Source organism: Brachyistius frenatus, unplaced genomic scaffold (genome assembly GCF_029030835.1).
Source record: "Brachyistius frenatus isolate BFR_SWC_R1_liver_20210118 unplaced genomic scaffold, ASM2903083v1 Contig_2, whole genome shotgun sequence".
Lineage (NCBI taxonomy): Eukaryota > Metazoa > Chordata > Actinopteri > Embiotocidae > Brachyistius > Brachyistius frenatus.
The window spans coordinates 5,258,348-5,280,000 of record NW_027210601.1 but is presented as its reverse complement, the minus strand read 5'-3'; the positions used below and the strand labels follow the sequence as shown (position 1 = coordinate 5,280,000).

Below are 21,653 nucleotides of genomic sequence, written 5' to 3'. Positions count from 1 at the left end.
CACAGCAAACAAAAACTAAAGGCAATTCACAATTAACTCCGAGTGCTGCTAATAAGGGGTCATTAAATACAAAAACTGCATTGCTAAATCTACACTTGAGAGCTTAAAGCACCTTGCAGCAAAACCAGAAGCAGATGAACTCCCTAGTTCAATCAGTGGTTCATCCATTGAGAAGGGCAATCGTGGCTCCAGTTGCCACGGTGACTCATAGCTTGTACAATCATAAGCCCATCTGTGAGTGACGTACAGGTCATTTTACACGCTGTACGCGCAATCAAACAAGACAACAGTAAACATGTTTCCTGACACATGACGCGGTCATTGTTGGGGCTAATTGTTCTAATGGCATGATTTCCGGTGTTTGTTAGACACAGACAATCCGCTGACACACAGCGTGACCTTTATCGGTGGACTCGTAATAGATGTGAGCAGTGTGCAGACAACCCTTAAAGGCCACTACTCTACCCTTAAAGGCCAATCTGCATAAAGATATAGTAACATAAAAAAAAAAAAAAAAAAGAATAAAAAAAACTCACCTCTATTGTTAGGAAAATGTTAAACATGAATTACAGCAACTGTATTAGGTAAATCAGTTAAATTTGTAGTGGTGCATTGATGTGGTTTTATCAAATCCCCTATTGGATCTAATGATAGAAAAACTAAATCTGATCATTTAAACCTGATTAAATATGCATAAGGTCTATTACACTACAGCCTTACTACCTTTACAGCTTCTTTTTTTTTTTTTAACACTTTAGTTGTTCAAAATATTGGATTTCTAAAATGTTATATTGATTTTTTTTAAGATTCAGTTTTATGTAACACTTGGTATCTGCATGTCATTTCAATATGAAAAACTAGAAGACTAACCTAAGTGTGATATAACAACATAAGCAAGATTACATCTCTAGAGAAGAGTCCCCACTCTGTTGGTCATCAAAAACCTACCTGTAGTCATAATGCAGCGTTACAAAGGGATGAGGCTTTCAACTAACAAGCTATATTTAGCTGAGTGCAGACGCTGCAAGCTCATTAACCAGACAATTGTTGAACGTAAATTTTATCCAGTAAAGAAGTAATAGTTATTTTCAGTTAATATAATACACTGGATTTTAACTAACAAAAGACAGGGCCAGGTAAAAATGAAAAGCTGTGCATCTGGATGTTTTATACGTTGTTCTGTGCATCCAACAAGGAATTGCTATCAGAACTCGACGCAGTGCACTTATCTGATGGGTGGTTTCCTGACAGTGACCTAAAAAAGTCAGGCATTGACTTTATACGACGGATCCAATTTAAACACATTGTCACGTCTTTAAAGCTATGTCGAAGCTGTGGCTCTGTTAGCTGTTAAACATCTTTAATTAAGGGCACTTCCTTTAGGCTAATTAGTATAATTGTTTGGAACAAAGCCGATCCTGTGTCATAGCTTGATCACATCAACCCAGCCCCTCCAGACACAGACACCCCCAAACATTTGACCTACTTCATTATATACACAACAATGGATTACTGTGCAATACTGTGTTCAGACAAAATATGCAGTGTTTATGGTGTTAAAAATCAGCAAGGTGGTTGTCACAGAGATACAAAAAATATTTGCTTTTGTCTGTTTGATTTTTGTCTCAGTGGATTTAGAGGAGAGTAATGTGTGCTCATAATTTGACCGTGTCTTTTCTTTTTGGGGAACCTACCTGGTCTATCTCCATGAGCTTCGGAAAAGCCCCCGGCCACTCTATGGCCACTTTGACGATGTCTGCCGGCGGTGGCATGGCTGCCGGGGTTGTGTGTGGTGCGAGTCTCGCTGCCTCACACCTCTGTCACTACTACTGGAGATGGCTCATCCAAACCTTCAGGACAGGAGGAAAGAAAAAAAAAAAAAGACAGAAAATGGGGCACATTAGTCAAGAACTAGGCTTACTTATTTGAGGTGATGTTTGCAAACAGCAGCCTCCTTGAAATACAGAAAATGTTATATACGACTGAGGAGAAAAGGTTGGGGCTGAAAATTACATAAGATTTGAGTAAAGTGTAGCACCCGGGGAGGCTGCTAATAATCAGCTGATAAACTCATCTCCAGCAGAAGCCACTGAACAGCTCAAACTAATAATTTACACTTATACAACATTAAAAGTTTGAGGAAATTAGTCAGTTGACCTACTTACATCCATTTACTGCAATTTGTGCAAACGTGCCAGAGTAAACACCTTGGCCCCTAACATTAAACCATCTGAGGTCATGCTACCAAGCTAAAAAGCAACAAGGTCTATCATCAGTCCTAGTTTAAAACCACACAAGCAAAAACTGCAATTCATTAGAACAGACCATACTCTTATGTTTAAAACTAAGCTCTTGCTAATTGCTGTAGATACAGGTACTGAAAACCATATTTAATAACATCTAACACCCACTTACAAACTAAAGCAGACAAACCGATTTTTTTTTTATTTGTCCTCCGAGATCACTTTTTTCAGCGGTAGGCAAATTAAATTTGCAGTTGTTGACACGCAAAGCATTAAGTCCTGCCGGTGGGGTACACTCCCAAGTGTAATTCAAATCCAAATTTGACTTCTAATTTACTAAAAAGGTCACGGTCGGTGAGGGAATTGAAAAGTTACAATAATTTTTATTTTTAGATCCACTGTGTATCACTGGGGCCTGGCCTCAGTCAGTCATTTACACACAACAGGGACAGCACAAACCACTCAGCAGCATCTTCCCAGGACTGAAGCAGTTCATTTTGAAAGTCCTTTTGGACATTTTCACTGTGATAGAAGTGCATGAGTACCAGCAGTTCAGGAGAGAAAGCAGCAGTGATGTAGCTGCACTTTTGCATCATTAAACAGTGTGAAGGACTCAAAAGCAAGAGCTTAAACAGGTTACTAACAGAACCTCTTCCTCAACTCCACTAGCTTAAAGGGGTAACCCTCCAATTTTACACCTAAAAAGGAGAATTTACTCACCATGGGGAATCTTCAAAACATTTGTATAAATGTCTTCTGTGATTCTAGGTGAGCTTTCTAAGGTGACTTGGAAATCTCATTTTGGGTTTTGAGCTGTCTTATATAGCAATAATATCTTATTGCATGTATACTATACCAAGCGAATTGACACCAAAAATTGCAGTAAAGAAAAGCCAGATGTATGTTATACGAGTCATTAAGACATTTTTTTATTACTTAAGTTTGTCCTCCGAAGAGCACTGTCAAGATTATATTTCTACTGTAAAATGTTCCACTTGGTAAAAATGTTTAACAGACACATTTAAAAGAATCCTTTTTATGTATGACCAAAATATTGTTATCAAACTTTTGAAATGTGCAAAAATCCAGCATGTCAGGCTATAGTTTGAAGGCTACAATTTTGAATCATAAGCATTGCTTTGTAATGTGGAGCATATAGTTTTAATGGTATGCTTTCATTCCTTCTTTTTTGTCATCCAAGTGTCTGAAGTTAATCTCTCTTTCCAGAAGAGGGAAGTGTAGGATTCAAACACTGGGACATTGAGGAGAGACAGAGTGAAAAAGTGGTTAGGTGCATTTTTCTGACATTGACATCCCGGTGAGGCTCAGAAGTGAAGTGTTACAAGACATCGATAAGTAAAACTGACATGTTCCCCATATTTCGTCGGTCAAAGCACAAATGAAATGCAATAACAGATCTTGAGTCTGTACAAGCAACCATGCGCACCCTGGTTCATACGCCCGGCAATAAACAAGCCCACCAACACTCACCCCTCTTTCAAGCAATTACACTCTAACGCTGAGCCTGTAATCCTGGGTGGTTCCTCCCTGGCTTCTGTCTCTGTGTACTCCTGAGAGGCCACTAAAAAAAGTCAGATATCTGACAGAGGAGGAGGCAGCCAGATTGACCCGAAACCTTGTGGCTTTCCAAGATAGACCAGTTAGGGGTCCTGTGGAGGAAAAACAGCCAAATCACAGTCTCTCCAGACCATACAAGGGGAACTGAGTAAAACCACTTCTGTGTGCTTCCAGGGGGTCTAATGAAACCCACCAGTGCACAGTCATTGAGTGGAAGATGTAGCAAAGATATCCCCAAAACCAACTGAGGAAGGCATCAATAATTTACTTTCTCAGCCTGTCTAGGAAGCTTGGATCTTCCTAGTTCCTAGTGGAAAAGCCTGTTTACATATTTAATCTCGATCCATAATGCATAACGACTGGCTCGGACTAAATCCTGAGAGAATACCATTGAGCAGAATATTGTGAGTGTTGATACAGCACATATGCATGAGCATGAGCACGAGCAGAAGAGTGAATGGTGAAGTGTGTGTGGACTAACACTGACCAAAATTGGCTTTTACTTGCAGTCTGTGTGCTACTGTATAATACATCCAGTACGGTGTGAGTTTTCTTTATTCATGTGTGCATTTGATAAGCATGTGTTCATTTAAAGATAGTATATGTGATGAGGCTGGCCTGGCATTGTCAGTGAGTCACCCCATAATAATCCACATAGCCTTTATTCAAGGGCCCGTTGCCATGGCAGCTGCTGCATCAATAGCTTGAGATGTGGATGCATCTTTCCTTCCAAATTGCTTGCCATACTCAAGTCACATTTGTCACAACTCCACAAAAAGAAGTCACTCCGCCCCTCCTGCCTGGAATTTCACCCTCGAAATATGGACGAGTATGTCCATTGAAGATTAGAGTGGTTTTGTAATATATATTAAATACTTGGTGAGACACTTTGCCTTCAGTGATACTCAGTGCATGCAGCTATGTGTCTCTCCGTTTCCCTCCCTTCTGCCTCTCCCCTCTGTAACGTTATGCAGAGAAAATACAGCTTCTGGTCCTCATTCAAAAGCAAGGTGGTGCATGAGACGTGCAAAGAGCAAAGTGGAAAGAAAACAGAGGCGTGTACATCTGGATCAACACAACCTGGCACACATCACACTTAGTACACTCATTGCCGAAACAACATATTGTCTAAAAAAAAACATCTGCAGCATCATCCTGTTTGTTCCGTGTTAGAATAAGACCATTTCTCACAAAGGCAAGCCTTACTGCATATGCAGTGTGCACAGAATGTGATTCATTCAGTTGTATACAGACAAAAGCATGTTAGTCATCGATGCACAGATTATCATCCTTCTCAATACTCACTGAAGACACGGAGCAACAGTGAATGAAAGCTATAAAGCCGACACTCTTTAAAAAGCCTGTCGAGATTTTAAGCTGTTTGGTAGCAGCGTGACCCCGGGGATTTCAGTGTTGGTTTGTTGTTTGGTTCATCACTTTAATGATAATTTCTGAACAGACATTCATGGTGCCCAGATGATGAATCTGACTGATTTCGTGATCCTACGACTTTTCATCTGGCAGCACCATGAGGTTCACATTTGTGGTTTTGGATTAAATCCCTCAACAGCTATTGGATGGGTTGTCATAAAATCCGGTTCAAACGTTCATGTCCCCGTAATGACATCCCCTTTAGCCTCACCTGAGCTGTTATGTGCTAATTAGTAAATGTTAGAATGTTATCACAATGAACTGAGATGGCAAGCATGGACAACAGTGTATTTGCAAATTCTTCGCATCTTAGCATTAGCCATTTGCTAAACACAGTCTTACAGACACACAAACATGGTTGTAGACCCTTTGTCTTGTTTCAACATCAAACAACAAATCATTATATTTTGGAGCGGATCTGAATGATTTCTTGATGCACCATGGGTCCACCAGGATTTGTCCCAGTATGCCCAATTGTTTCGTAGGACAATGTATATTATGGAAGAGTGGACTGTTGGCTTTGGCAGAGGTCTGCGCTCACCGAGTACTTTTCTAGTTAGAAGTTGGGCCTTAATTTAATAGTTTTTGCCATTAGTTTTATTGCTGTACTCACCAGGAGAACAAACGTATCAATGTAAAACTAAAGCCCGACCTGTGATTCCACTGGGATGACATATCTTAGCTAATATTATCTTATAGCAGACATAGAAGAATCTGTGTATATGTGAATGATGAGTAACTGTGTTTGTAACAATATCTGATTTAAGTTAGTGTGTACAGTGCTGTGACAACAGATAGAAATAGCTCAAAATTACCAAAAAATGAGAGTGGGAGATTTGTTTGTATTTTAGTGTCAAAATAGGAGCTTCTCCTGCTAACACAGCTTGGCTTTGGTTTTTCAATAGAGACCTCGAGTGTGTGTGTGTGTGTGTGTGTGTGTGTGTGTGTGTGTGTGTGTGTGTGTGTGTGTGTGTGTGTGTGTGTGTGTGTGTGTGTGTGTGTGTGTGTGTGTGTGTGTGTGTGTGTGTGTGTGTGTGTGTGTGTGTGTGTGTGTGTGTTTGTGTGTGTTTGCATCTGTATGTGTGTATTCCCAGCAGCTTGTCATCATCTTCCGAGAACTTTGGATGACTCTAAGATGGATGGCCTTGAGGCTTATTGATTGGGAATACACACACAGGCACACACCTATCTTATTGCTGGCAGTCACGGTACATCCCTTGCAAACAGGCTTAAATGTAATTGCCAGACACGGCGGTTCAACACACCAGAACACCACGAGCAGGGCTACAAACAGTCCAGCACTCATTTGATCAACATGTTTTTTTTCCCTACAATCGACACACACCGCTCCTGGAATCAACTTCTTGGCAACACGGTTTGAACACCAGGCTTTTCTCTAGTGTGTGTGTGTGTGTGTGTGTGTGTGTGTGTGTGTGTGTGTGTGTGTGTGTGTGTGTGTGTGTGTGTGTGTGTGTGTGTGTGTGTGTGTGTGTGTGTGTGTGTGTGTGTGTGTGTTTGTCTCTATCTATTCTCATGTCATCATGAGTATTTACTATAGCCTGGAGGTCTGCGTATCAATTCCCAATCTGTCACTTTGACATCTCATCGCAGACTCTTTACACCGTAAATGGAACCTTGTTATCAAGCTAGCTGCTGTCAGAGCTCATCATGTCAGAGCAGGTGATTTGCTGCAACCTGGTTCAGTCGAGTGTGAGTGAGTGTGTTTATTTTTCGCTCTGCCAGAGGGTTAATCAGTTAACAGGACACAGAGCTCACTCCATCTTTTATTATCTGAAGAACAGTTTTTCAGGATCTCACTCCGCTTCCTTGCGCTCCTCTTTTCCTGTGCTCATTAATTTTGTCTACCACATCCAATGTTTCTAGCTTTCATCAACCTCTCCTCTATTACCTGCCAAGTTTCTCTCTCCTCAGAACATTATTTTGCACAATTTGACCAAAAAGAACATAAGGCATTGTAAAATAAAAACACAAAAAAACCACACTAATAAACATACATTTTCTTTTTTTTGTACATAATCATTTCGCTGGTTTAATTGCACTAATGTGCTATATTAATTAACATGCTGCCAAAACCATCAAACCGATAGTTTAACTGGGCTCCAGTCCAGTAAGGTATTGTGAGCTATGAATGTGTATGTATGCAATTCATTTGTCCTTAAATACTCTCCCACCTGCTGTAACTAGAGAGGCATGTGCTGCCCTGTTAGAGCAGCCATAATTCCTCAGGATTAGCTCCAAAAGACTGGAGAGAAAAAAAACTAAATCTTTTGAAGAAACCGGTGATCTGATCCGCTTCCAGAGGTCAAAATTAAGGAACAAAACCATCAATAAAGAGGAGAGGGAGGGTAAGAGGAGAGGAAACAGAGGGGAGAGAAATGCTATGATTTGTTGGGGAGTGCTGGGTTTCATCTCAATAATTCATGATGTGTAATGTGAGGATCACATAGTCTATGGAGTGAGGACAGGGGAGAAGGTGAGAAATGCAAGGGAACATGAGAGGAAATAGAAGGAGGAAGGGAATGAGAAGTAACGGAGATTAAAGAGAGGCAGAGACAGGCAGTAAACGTGAAATGACATTTAAAGTTGATTAAAATAAAGTGTAAAGGTTCATATTATGAAGGAATAGGGCAAGTGACAGAAAATACAACAAAGGATAATGAAAACCAAGACAGAGAAGGAAAGACAAAAAAAAGAAAGAGGAAATGAAGAAAAGAGGAAATGGAGAAAAGAAGAGGATAAAATGGTAAAAAATAAATAAATAAACAGGCGAGAGAAGAGAGCAACAGAAAAGAAAGAAAGAGGATTAGAAACAGAAAGACTGGTTTCCAAACTATTTATTTCATTAAAAGCATCTGGAAGAGAATTAAAAAAGTTATCCGAGAGAAAAAACTAAGAACAAATTATTATTCTTTTTTTTAAATGCACGAGTAAGGATGTAAAAAAAATATACGGTTTCACAAAATAAACTGAATAGCTTTGCTACTTTTATTAGTCCTTCAAATCAAACAGCAGCATGACAGTAAAATGAAAACATTTCACAGACTCATTGATGGAGAGAGAGAAAGAAGAAAAAATAGGTCCCTCCTGGACCTTTCAGAGGGAATCTTAATGGTGTGAGAAAACAGTGAGTCAGCAGTTTTTACACACAATGGCAGTGTGACCAAACAGCACTCAGCCCTATTGACCATCAGTTTTCTAAGAGGATAAAAGCCTTTGTTAAAACTTAAACTAAAATGTTAACCTTACACCCCCCGCCCCCAATTTGTCAGGGTTTAAATAATAGGTGATTTGATTTTGAACATTTGAGCTGGCACAGTCTAAGCAGCCCGACACATGTAAAACCCCTCATAGACCTCATGATCTCCCCTGTTGTTTAAGTATTAGTGAACTATCAATGATAAAGAGGTTAAACTTTGATCTGATTCAAATCTGTGATTAGAATAAATATATTTTATTAATTCTCTAATTCAATTACCATTAAATTATATGTTTTAAATAAATTCTTCCTCTAAGTTATAAACATTTGATCAAATTTCCTAACCTTGAATTGGATTAGACCTCTTTGACTCATCTTGTTTCTACAGCTCAAACAAAGTTTCCAAAATATGATGTACCTCATCATCATAACCCTCAACCCCCTACAGCAGACCACATGGCTGCTGGCCCAAGCTTACAACTTGTTCCTAAATAAGCTATGTTCCAGACGCTTCATAAGAAACACTGACTCACACTGACTATTTTAAGCAGTTTTAGACCCAATTCCAAATGGCATTTATTATGGTTTTACAAACACTTTAATCTGTTGTTGTCATAAACAGCAACATCATATAATTAGATATGTGAAACCAAACATGCAACAAGCAATAAATTAAAAAAAAAAAAATCATTTTTAGCCCGTTTTACCCACAAAGACCCTGAAAAAAGCAGCAGTAAGCGGTCACCGTGACAATTCAAATCTTTGTTTTCAGGCTGCAGAAAAATGGATCCTCTCTACCTTTTACATCTGGCTGCTCAGGCTCTTGTTTGTGCAGAGTGTGTATGCAACACAAAGTTTTACATTATTGTGTGTATTTCTAGTGTGGGAGAGTGCATCAACTTATTGCTTCAGGGTGAAAACTTCAACAAATGTATATGCAGACATCTGTATCTGTGCCTTTGTGTGGGTGTTTCTGTATTAGCTTATGTGCTGGGTGGATTTCAAAAGAACCCCTTCTAGGTCTTCATCTGATGCCTCTACAAAGGGCCCGCTTAGCTGCAGGGGTCGGTGTGTGTGTGTGTGTGTGTGTGTGTGTGTGTGTGTGTGTGTGTGTGTGTGTGTGTGTGTGTGTGTGTGTGTGTGTGTGTGTGTGTGTGTGTGTGTGTGTGTGTGTGTGTGTGTGTGCGTGTGTGTGTGTGAGTGTGTGTGGTGTCCGTCTCTAAAAAGAACACCATCCTTTATGAGAGTTGAGACAAAAGGCCACCGACATGGCGCAGAGGACCGAGAGTTATTGTCGCTCTGAGCGTGACGCCCTCTCACACCTACTAGCCACGGGATGATCACATTACGCTTTTCATGTGTGCATATCAGAAACACCCTTTAATTCATGAAAGTCAGAGTTTCCAAACCACTTTTGTCAGAAACCCCAGCAGTTCTGCACAATGAATGTGAGCACCACGCCGCCTGTCTTTTTCCAAATGTGTTATTGTCAAGTGGCTTCAAACTGGATATTATTTAACTATAAATAACACAGAAGTGAGCATAAAAGTGCATGTCACACTATGTTTTTTTATCCAATTGAATAATCAGTGTTTATGTTAGTTGTATTTGCATTTGTGGTACTACTACTGGCTGAAACCAAACATTTTAAGCATTTATCCCAGTGGTTCTCAAACTTTTTCTGTCATGCCTTCACCAGAGGCCAAAATACAAATTCCCCTGGTTGGGAATCGCTGATGTGATTAACATACAACACAGCATAGTCCAACGAGTGCAGCATGACAGAAAGAGTGCACTGAAAGTAGGAATCTTGTCCAATCCCTCCCAAGACACATACCCAACACTGAGCCAACAGGAAAACCCGCTGGCTGTAAGACAAAGGGCTGACAAAACAGATACAAAGGAAGAAGACAAAAGGAACAGGGGAAAAGCTGGGGTCAGGGTTGAGAAATATGGCTTTGAGATTCAACCAAAGGAGGAAGTGCCAGGTTCTAACAGACTCAACATGCATGATTATACCAACAAGATACAAATAGAGAAATCATCAACAGAGCACCAGATGATTTTTAGGTATTCAGTTGAGCATCTTGGAAGGTTTAAAGGTATAACTGACAAGCATCACAACAGCCTCGTGACTTGTGTGTGGGATTCCTGCAGTGTGCTCCTCAGCAGGCCTCTGTTTCACAAACCCGCCCTAGCTCTAACAGCACTACTGCAACCAGGATATCCTGTCAAATGTCGGTACCAATAGCTACTAACAACTCTCACCAGCAGACAGCCGACCTCTTGCAGAGGCGTTCGCCCGCTAAGGAGACACCAAGTCCACTTTTGCACTCATACAGAGCACAGGCACAGCTGAATTTACTGTATGTATGTCTATAAATCTACACACACACACACACACACACACACACACACACACACACACACACACACACACACACACACACACACACACACACACACACACACACACAGGACAACAAGCGAGCATGGAGGTACAGTGTATTGCTAAACAAGATACAATAGTGTGTTGTAAGCAGAGCAAGCTGGCAAATTGAGGTAAACAAGTGAGTCAGAGACAAGAGGTACTGGCATTCTGCAAACCCAGATAATCAAAACACTGGAATGCTCAGAGACAAGGAGACAAAAAAAAAAAAAGACATTTGCCAGAGCAAAAAAAGAATACACTGCAAAATTAGGCCCAAAGGTACACAACTAATCCATAATATGTATTGTGAAGGAACCTTCATATTGCCAAGTAATTACTTTCAGCTGCAGCAGATTTATCAGCTGTGAACGCTCCTTCTTTGGCCTTTCCAAAATCATAAACTACTGACACTGCGTTTCCATCCCCCCAAACCATGGGGCCACAATAGTCAACTCTCTTAAAACTCATCCGTTCTTTGACATTACAATTCCTCTATGGTTAGATGTAGAAAACCCACACGAGTCCCATCTTGGATGAGGCAGAAAGCATCTCCAATACATACCAAGACATTTACTACTCCCGGCTGAAAACATCTAACCACAATGTTCATGCCCACTGGTGACACACTGGGGAGGAAAGGAGGCAAGGGAGCACACTGCCGCACCCTGAGGCCTGTTGTATCCTGTGCAGCCCGAATACAAGGTACAAAAAAAACACCATGAAGACGTGAGGACTCACCCGGAAAACTTGACAACCAACAGGACTGTTAGCTTTCTTCCAAATGAACCTGCTTGCAGGGGATGCAGCTGCTATATGAGGACAGAGAAAGTAGCTTTACTTTGAAGCAACTTTAGTCTGACGATCTGCCTGCAAGGAAAGGGCCTTCAGCATCATAAGCCATGGATAAAAACGTAACAACTGTGTGTGCGGTGCTTCACCTAAGGCTAGACAGCAACCAAGAGAGAGCTGAGAGAGACAGAAGGAGGAAGTAGGCGTTTGTTGAGAAAAGAGGAAACAGGTCTGTCAGTGAAAAAAGCGGCAAAATTCAAAGAGAAGATGACAGCAAGCAAGAAAAGATCGATGGAGTCCAAAGTTAAAATTCCCATGTAAGAACAGGTAAATAATGCACTAGTATCATCCCTAAAAATAAAAAATACAGAACTGAGTTTATTATATTACTTAAGTGTAATTATAGTTTATGAATACCTTATCAGCAATCCCCCTCCACTGTGTAACTCTAAACTACTGAAGCCTTAATACCTTACAGTAGGCAGCTAACCTATCAGAGACATTTAACACACCAAAAACTAACCCAATGTTTTCATTCTTCCTTTTTCCGTCCTTTTAAGAACATATCAATCTTTCACAATATTCATAAAGAACACTAAGCATCTCCAGCTAGTGGTTCTGTGAGGTTGTACTCTACTCAAATGGTAACACCAGCATGCAAACTTGCTCAGTGCCAATACTAACATGCTGATAGCAGGCATTACTTCTCAGTTAAACCATTTTAGTTTAGCCTCTTGGCAAACTAATATCTGCGATTCCAAACTACAGCTGAGACTGGTGGGGATATCATTAGTTTTGCAGGGTTTTAAATATTTATAAAGTTAAATATATTAGAATGTATCCACTGGTAATCTCAAATATCTGCAATTTCAAGGCAATCCATTTAGTAGTTGTCAAGATCTTTCATGCTATCAAAGACATCAAGCTAATGGTGATTGTAGAAAAAAAGCCACAGGGATCACCAAAGTCAGTAGGATTCATTCTCTGGGGATCATGAATGTCAAATGCTCCATCAATCCATCCATTAGTTGTTGAGATACACTCAGTTGCCACTTTGTTTGGTACACCTGTACAATAAATTGCAATTCAAGGCAAATGTGTCCCAAGAAGAAAAGAAAACTGACAAATTGGAATTTTCCTCTTACTCTTTGTGATTACTCCAAAATGCACAACATATTCATATGTAGTACTGTACTGTTCTACATTAAATTGGGAAGTGTTTTAAATGTGTTGTCCCCGTTTAAATACGAGGCAAGCCGATTAATAGAAACACCTCTTAATATAATGTAGTCCAGTACAATACCGCCACCACTAAACACAAACTCTGTCATCATAGGCATTATAAAAGTATACTTTATGGCTAAATAGTTGCATGAAATGATTTTAAAATGGAAAGATTTACCTGATAAAGTGGCCCCTGAGTGTATTTCAGCTTGCACCAAAGCATTGGACTGTCAGACTGACCAACAAATTCAATATTGTTGGCAAAATATAGCCAGAAATGATCAACCAATGCAACTCACACTTTCACTTCCACTACTAGCTCCCCCTGATTACCACAGAGCCTGAACAGTCTGCAATAAGCACCAACAGAGTGAGTCAGACGGTTCATACTGTCGCAAAAAAAACAACCACTGATAATGAGGCTAAATGCCCAAATTAAACATTTAGTGTTTGAGCGAGGCTATGACATCTTCATTTCAGACTGAGAGCGCAACAGTCAATCTGTGCAAATGACACACAAAAACAGATGTTTACTCCACCCAAGCTGAGGTCAGTTTTGGTTCGTACAGTTCCATAAATGCGAACATCCAGGACTTTTACTTCTGAGACAAACTCCCATAGAGCCTCAGAAAGGCAAGCATCCAAGTAGGAAATTATTTCAACACAGCAACAGCAACACCAGTGAAAACAAAACAAGAAGTTGAAGAAGTTTTGTCTTGTGCCAAGCCAAGAAAAGACACGAAAGAAGACAGAGCTGCATGTGAGCACAGCTGTCAAGTGGTTAGTCAAAGTCAACCTTACATATTGTGACCTCAGTAAGTAAAAAAGTTTGGAGGACCTATAATATACTTTTGTTATCTATACAGCTGTTAGTCAGGGAAACTGAAACCTCTTGACTGCCCTGCCTTTGTGCTCTCTGAGCCCAGCTGACCCATTCGGGACGCTGAACCATATCTGTCGACAGCCGATCAAAATTCCTCCAGGTCACCCCCGTCTACATTCCCCCTTCTGGTTTCTAGTCAAAATTCAAAACCTGAATGTTTGGGTACAACACTGCTGAGGAATTTAAATCCCCGTTTCCTTTAAAGTCACAGTCCAGCCTTGGACGTTTATGATATACAGTCAAACTCAGTATGACTGCTGCAGTGTTTACACGTGCCCAGTTTGTTGTGGTTTTATAAATTCTTTCAGCAGATGTAAAATCTCAGTGAATTACAGAAATAAACTTGTTTTTTAGGTGATCCAGAAGCAGTTTGGTTCAGAGTGGCTACTGACTGGTGGTTTGTTGTTCCAGTCAAGAGCTATTGAGCCTAAGTGTGCAAATTTGAAAGAAAATGTAATTTTATTAAATTACTACTAATAAACATAAAGGTCAAAATCAGATATTAATGACTGGCAACATGGGGGAATCTTGGAAACTGGTGTAGCAGTGACTTGGGATTTGATTTGCAAGCCATCGACATGACTACTGCGTAGTCGCATACTGTAAATGCATTGTAGCTTCGACCAAAGCAAAAATCTAGTTGAGTAAACCTAAAATTTGGATGTAACCTGTAGTATTTCATCCTTTTTTTTTGTCTCATTTCAACTCTTTTTAAGCATTAAATAAAGTAAAAATAACCATTGTATCTACAAACAGGAAATTATACATGATGCATTATTTCAAAAACAGACTAATTATCACTAATTGCTTATTATACTATTGAAGTGATTCAAGTCACTCGGACCGCAGCACACACTATTACTGTTTGCCTGTGGTGTTGGTGATTCAAGGATGTGAGCTTATGGTTACACTCATTTCTAAATGGCTCAAGATCAAAGTGTCAGTTGAAAACCAAAAATGGGGTGAAAAAAAAAATCAGGTTTTGAATAATGTCAGACAGGTGTTGACATCATTCAGCTGATAAGTGTTTCATAACCCCTTTTTCTTATTCAGACATTTTCTTTCCCATTATTTCTGAACACAAAATGAACTTCACATCCCCACAGTTTGCTTGCAGAGGAGGTTGTCAGGCAAAGATAATTCCACAACACCTCAGGGGATAATCTAATATTCAAGAACACATCCAAATTTATTCCATTTCAGAGGAGTAACAAGGTTTACTTGTAATCATCAAACTCAGCATTTATGATCCACAAGTTTCAGCATACAGTGGTCTGTGTTATATGTGATCACTATAGAGAGCAGAAAGACATATCAAGACTACACACCACCTTGAAAACAACCCCTCATAGGTAGGTGTATGATAACCCAATATCCTGCTTCCTAAAACAAAACAGGCACTAAGAACACACCAGTAACTCCCTGTGGCTGGATACAATATGATAGTTTTTCTTATTGAAATGGATAAACAAAACATTTTAACATGCAAAAATACAAAATCCCAGGATGACTAGTTCAAACCGGATACTGGGAAAGACAGAATTCCTGCTTGTCAAAGTCTCAGAAGGAAGTCTGAACTTGATAAGAGACAACCAGTAATGAAATTATCACGGGCCATATACAGCAAGCCATTCTTATTGGATAAATAATCTCCACTGAATTACATCTTCTCAGAGTCCAGATCATCATCATCATCATCAACAGTCCTCCCTGTATGCAAATGCCGGGTCTGTAAATCATCAAAACAAACAGTATTGCTTGATTACATTACAAAACTGTCAACTGAAAGCAGTGTCATGAAAACATGACCTTACGAGTTTTACAAAAATAAGACTGAATGGGTGGTATAAGTGGCTTCCTATATTACCTGCACACACACAAAAAAAAGAAAAAAAACAGAGCAGTTAAAACAGATTTTCCCAGCAAAAATATAGTCCAAATGCCACATTACATACGGAGTACACGGCCACAGTCAGGAGTGACAACCTCAAAAGGCAATGTTAATAGGTACACAACCTGCTTGCTACAGCAGCTACTTAATTGGACCAATCACTCCTGGGTGTAATGTCAAGTAAAAATACACTGTTTTAGTTTGGTCTCTCTGCCCATGGGTTGTGCAAGTACCGTCCTATTATCCCATGGGATAGTTTATAATGATAATATTGGAACGTGGTCACACAGGAGAATCTTTTGCTGACTCTCGCAGACTTCTAAGATGGTTCAAACAGGTTCAGAGGGAAATGGACCAAGCCCATGTGTACAACACAGCAGATAAGTGGTAAAAATGGATATGGATGTAATAAATGTAGTTTACTGCATACTTCTTACCAGCTTTGGATGTTTACACTTTTGTTTTGTAGTTCAATCATGACAAATTGTGTTAATTACCCATATTCTTAAATTATCATGCTCTTAGCTGCAGTCAACACTCCACTCAAGTCATCAATCATCGAGACCCTCCTTTTCGTCTTCTCTGTCTGAAATGCAGAAAGAAAAAACTGAAAACAAATGTCAATTATGTAAATTGACAGGGCATTACTTAACCCACGTTCAACACTGAATGGAAGATGGGAAAAAAAAGGCATTAAAAGGAAGTGACTTGTGTGTCAAGGTACAGAAAACAACAACAAGAATGATGACAGTCATGTCAGTAAAAACAAATACAGTACTATCATCTCTAAAGCGGAATCAACATATGTCAAAACAAAATGTCAAACTATTCCTTTAAGTAAATATAAGGAATAATAATACAAAACAAAAATACATAAACAGTATCAAACAAATCTGACGATTGGCCGGATAACTCTACAACTACAAGAAACAACCAAGTGGTCATGTTTGATCTAAAATTAATCCAAAACTTTTCACATTTAACAGCCAAAGGGCCATTTTCTCTTTGTCAATATGATGATTGATGACTGAATTCATTTGGATTATTATTTGAATGTATTTGATGTTTTCAGCATTCAATAGGTTTCAAAATGCTGACAAACATGGTGACACATTGTTTATGAATGATATTCATCATTGTCTCTAATCGATCTCAGCCCATGATATTCTGGGATATTTAAGTGCTTATGAAACATGAGCCGTACGATTAAAATACCCGTGTGTGTATATTTTAATCCTCTGCACTTACAGCATGTGTATTCAAGAGCGTTGCATAAGTTGACTATAACACATGTTGTTTTTTTCCTCTATTGCCTCTAACTAACTGAAACACAATAGGCTATGGGCTCTGTTCAAACACAATCTCTTTTCTCTTTAGATTTAAAAATAACATGCCATCCTCCCCCATTACATAACTCAATATCAGTCAGCATCAAGGTCAGGCACTGAGAGCTTTAAAACAAAAAAGAGGCACACAATTAGGTGTTTACCCTGGAAGGCTTTTCACTGCCAGTTAGGGAAAAGTGTGTGTGTGTGTGTGTGTGTGTGTGTGTGTGTGTGTGCGTGTGCCCACAGGCTTTGTGAGTCACTGACAGTGTGACCTTCTGCTCTCAGGCTTCTCAGCCCTGTTGGAAGCGGCCTATCCAGGTCAAACACCCACTCTCCAAAGTGTATTTCTTCCAAACTAAAGAACATAGTAGGACTGACTTGTGAAAATCCTGTTTGACCAATGTTGCCTTCAAAAGTGGATCCAAAGCAGAAGCTGAAAGAAAACATTAACTTTGTCAGGGAATGTTGGATTCTAGCTGTGTTGAGAGTAAATCAGAGTATATGATGATTTGTGCTTTCAGCAGATAGACGTTAGCCTCTATTTTAGTAATAAGCAGGTTGAGATCCTCGAGTTCCCATGAAAAACACATTACCATCACAATTTCCTCCAAAGAAATTCTGCACACTCGACCGCTCATCAGTTCTGATCTTTACCAAAAGGCTTTCACAGACCTCTGATTGAATTCTGAGGCTGATAACAGCGGCTTCTAAACCTTAAATTACCTCAGGGTTAGGGAGATAAAAATGTTGGCTATGCTATGTGCGTCCCAAGGCTCCACACTGGCTGGTCTGGCTGCAGGCCCATGGGGTCTTTGGTGTAATCAACTTGCATAGCTGGACCATTAGGATGAGGCAGGGAAGAGGAGCCTACTTAAAGGAACAAACTGGGATCTGTAATGTGACTGCATGTATACTCCAAACAGAGGTGGATGGATCTAATATCCATGCAGACTATGATATGGATTCAACCAAGTGTTTACGATTGTAAACATTTACTCGAGAACTACATGGGCCAAATGCCATCTTCTAAATATGCTCATTGTAAATAAATAATGTCACATAAAAACAAACAATTTAAGCAAATAAAAAGGGGGAAAAAACTGCTAAAGGCTTGGCAGCTGAAACCTTTCATGTTCTCTAAATTGGCCAAATGCTGAGCATTACAATGCTTCAGACGAGCTTTTTACAGTTGTATAATATTCATAGCAAAGAGATTGATAACGTTTAATTTGCTTTCTTAGGTTACATTAAATGCAACTGAAGGAGTTTGCATCAGCATAAGGACTAGAAACAGGTGAAACACTTAGCCTAGCTTTGTCCAAAGGGATGACACTTTATCAACCAGCACCTCTAAAACTTTAGCCAGTTACATCTTCTTTGTTTAATCTGTACAAAAACAATAGCGCAGAAAAAGGTTAGTCTGTCAGCAAAATTTGAATCTCAGCTCCTTCACACCACATTTTCTTTTCAGCCAAAGTTCAGTTTAATACAAAGCGCAATATATTCTAATCATAGGCAACACAGAAGTCAAACTATCAAATATTTTCTAACTCCAATATATATATATATATATATATATATATATAAAATAATCCCTCATCATTGATAAACTAGTGTTTTGCATGGTTTCGTCTGTTACATATAGATATTATATATTCATATATTATTTTTAGTATACTCAATGAACAAGTTTGAAAAGTGAAAGTACTATCTTAATTCCACCACATGGGAGAAACAAAGAGACTGAAGACTAAGAAAGAACAAAATTCTCCCACTGTAGATTCTTAAATTTTCTCTTTATCAAAAGCAAAGCTTTTGAAAAGTTCCTTTTTACAATGCTATGAAACAGTTGCTAAAAACTGGAGTGAACTCAAGAGAGTCAAATGTAACTCAGTGAAAATTGTGACCTGCTTCCAAAGACAACAAGTTTGTGCTGTAGAAAAACATCAAAGTGTAATTCTTCAAACGCAGCAGAGTTGGGAGGGGGAGGGGGGGGGGAATGGGGAATAGTTTGACCGGAGCTCCCCCCTGACTGATCACTGCAGACAACAACGATTGGAGCCTCTGGGGCCACGCTTCAAGGAACAAGCCACCCTGAAAAAGTTCACTGGACCTCTATCTGTGGTTGTGTGTGTATAGAGGGGACCACACAAAAACCCTGTCAGGTCATGTGACCAAGGCGGGGACAAATGGTGCTTTTTGGTTGGTTAGAGAGGAAAGTCATGGAAACAGGTCTATAGTCCCATTGTCTAACTGCGAAGCCTGTATGTATCCGTGTGTGTGGTTTTATTGGAGGAGGCGGAAGGCGTTGTAGCGCAAGGAAGGACCAGCAAGCATTCTTCATTCACAAGCAGAAAAACGCCTCCATCATAAAGTGACCTTGACTACTCTAGCAGAACAGCGAGCACATCCGAGCATCTCTGTCTCTCTCTCTCTAAGTGGGTGCATTTCAGAGAAGGCAAACAACCACATAAACATAAACTGCCTTTAGTCTATTAAAAACTCTGACACAGTTCAGGTTATGAAACTAGGCTTTCATTGAAAAAACAACAAAAAGAACATCACGATAGACAAGTTAGGACTTGCTACAGTTACGCACTATGTAACTAATCAAAACATGTTCCTGCAGGGCAAATCAATACCTCTGCCTTTCCAAATGCCTGCTCTTCTGGCTCATCCAAACTTTGCCAAAAAAAATAAAACACAAACTTTACAAAAGAAGCGATTGGGTAATCAAAGTGCTTTCTGCTCACTTCTTTTATGTAAAAAAAAAATTCTTAACAATCTGCATTCATTCACTGTGTTTTAACTGGCCCCGACCGTTCAGTTCAGCAGGGTCAAGCTCAAGCATCTTCTGATTCTGCAGTTTAGCAATAAATTTTTTTTTAAAAAGCCTGCAATTTCATTTCCTCAAACTGCTAAAATTACACCCAGACAGCAGGAGAAAATGTACCAGACAAAAGGTTGTTATGGAAAAGATGCGCACGCAAGCAGAAGACAATAGAGTAACACTGCCTTTTACATTCTGCTCTGTGGGGTTTCTCATTCATAAAACAGACAGTGGTTATCTCCTCTCAGCTAACTGAATGCTCTTCTTGAGGGATATTTTATCCCTAAACTGGATTATCGCTGCTCCCGAGGAAGATAATGTCGGTGCAGCTTCTGTGAGCTGAATGAAAAGGCGGGTGCTTTGGGAAGTTATTTGTACACACAGTTATCCCACGAACCTGCACTCTGCTGACAAGGCATGAGCTACGTGTAAATCTCAGAATAGAGCAGGCGGGATTATGCAAGAACAGTACTGTAGCTAAAGGGTTAGTTTCACTCCTTTTAGAGAGAAAGGAGAGCAGAACTGGCCAGGAGCACGGGCAGTATGGCAATGGTACGCTAATTACTGTAGGTGTCAGGCTTCGTGTGTCATGGTACCCACCTTACCACGTTAAAGATTTATTTCAAAATAAATGAACAAGTACAAAGATAATGTTACCAGGGTGAAAAATAACAGCATACATTTATAGCATGTATCAATTAAATATTTTTTATTTTACTGGATACTAATGTTCTCTAATTTTGATTTGTTAGTTTGAAACTGAGTGGCATGAATTCTTGGTTGTTGCGATGCTAATTAAACAACAGTAAACGTCAGTAAACGTGTTGTAGTCCAGCTGCAATTCTATTGTATTGTATCCTATTCTATTCAGAGTGCAAAATCACTCAGGAACATGGGCCCAATACACTTTGCAAACACAAAGAACAATATTAAAGATCAAAAAGTAGGTTCAAAATGGACTCTTTAGAATATTTATATCTCAATTTCAATTATGAAAATGCAGAAAATAACAAGTGCATTCACTGTATGAGTGCGTTATCATGCCCTGTGTTATGCACCTGTATACTTTCCAAACGAGACAGAGCTAGACTGAAAATATGTCACAAAAACAACAGGAAGAAAAGGTCCAGTTTCACTTTGATGTAAGCTTTTCAAATATGGTATACATGTCTGATCGGGCTCACTCTGATCTTACCTCATTTGCCTACAGCCAAAGATGTCTCCTATAACCTACTTCACTGTAATATCCACTGTCAGTGAATGTGTACTAAAAGCTTCCACATCACATCTCTGCAGATTACACACTGGACCACAACTGGCTTCCAAACTAGTTGTGATATCACAAACTCCTGCCAGTGCACAGAGATTTAAGTATTTCTCTTACAACAGATGAAAGTAAAAAAAAAAGTATTCTACACACACATTATTCTCCACAGTGAAGCTCAAACATTCGAGTGAATTAGCAATAAAAAAAAAAAAAAGAAAGAATAAGATTTGAGTCAAGAGGGGCTAAATTAAAAGTATAAAATAGTGCAATTCAGCAAATTAAGTAAACATCATATTTGGTTTAGCTCCTAATTTAATGAGTTCGGTCCTTGAAAGAGCTGGCATTGATGTTGTGAAAAGATTTATTTTTTATTTTTACTGATTTAATGTAAAAATAGATTTGATTAAACGGATTCACTTTGACCATAAAAAGTTACAGACAGTCTACTTGCAAAAAGCATTACATTTATGACTATAGTCTTTGTGTTTTTAAATAAAAGGTTACTGGAAAGCTGATGACTAAAAAGCTTTTTTCAGACCTG

The 21,653-nt window shown here is 39.3% G+C and overlaps 1 protein-coding gene across 5 annotated transcripts in view; it reads right to left on the bottom strand.

The window, feature by feature from the left end:
• The window catches only part of elmo1 (engulfment and cell motility 1 (ced-12 homolog, C. elegans)), a 101,003-nt gene that overhangs the window by 66,327 nt on the left and 13,023 nt on the right, over nucleotides 1–21,653 (bottom strand). For 4 of the 5 annotated variants that reach the window (XM_069695501.1, XM_069695524.1, XM_069695518.1 and 1 more), the window contains exon 2: nucleotides 1,695–1,850. In XM_069695501.1, the coding sequence (XP_069551602.1) occupies nucleotides 1,695–1,772 (78 nt within the window). In that variant the 5' untranslated portion in view covers nucleotides 1,773–1,850. Of the gene's footprint in view, nucleotides 1–1,694; nucleotides 1,851–11,638; nucleotides 11,797–21,653 lie in introns of those variants that run through there. The other variant, XM_069695510.1, reaches the window with a different exon arrangement.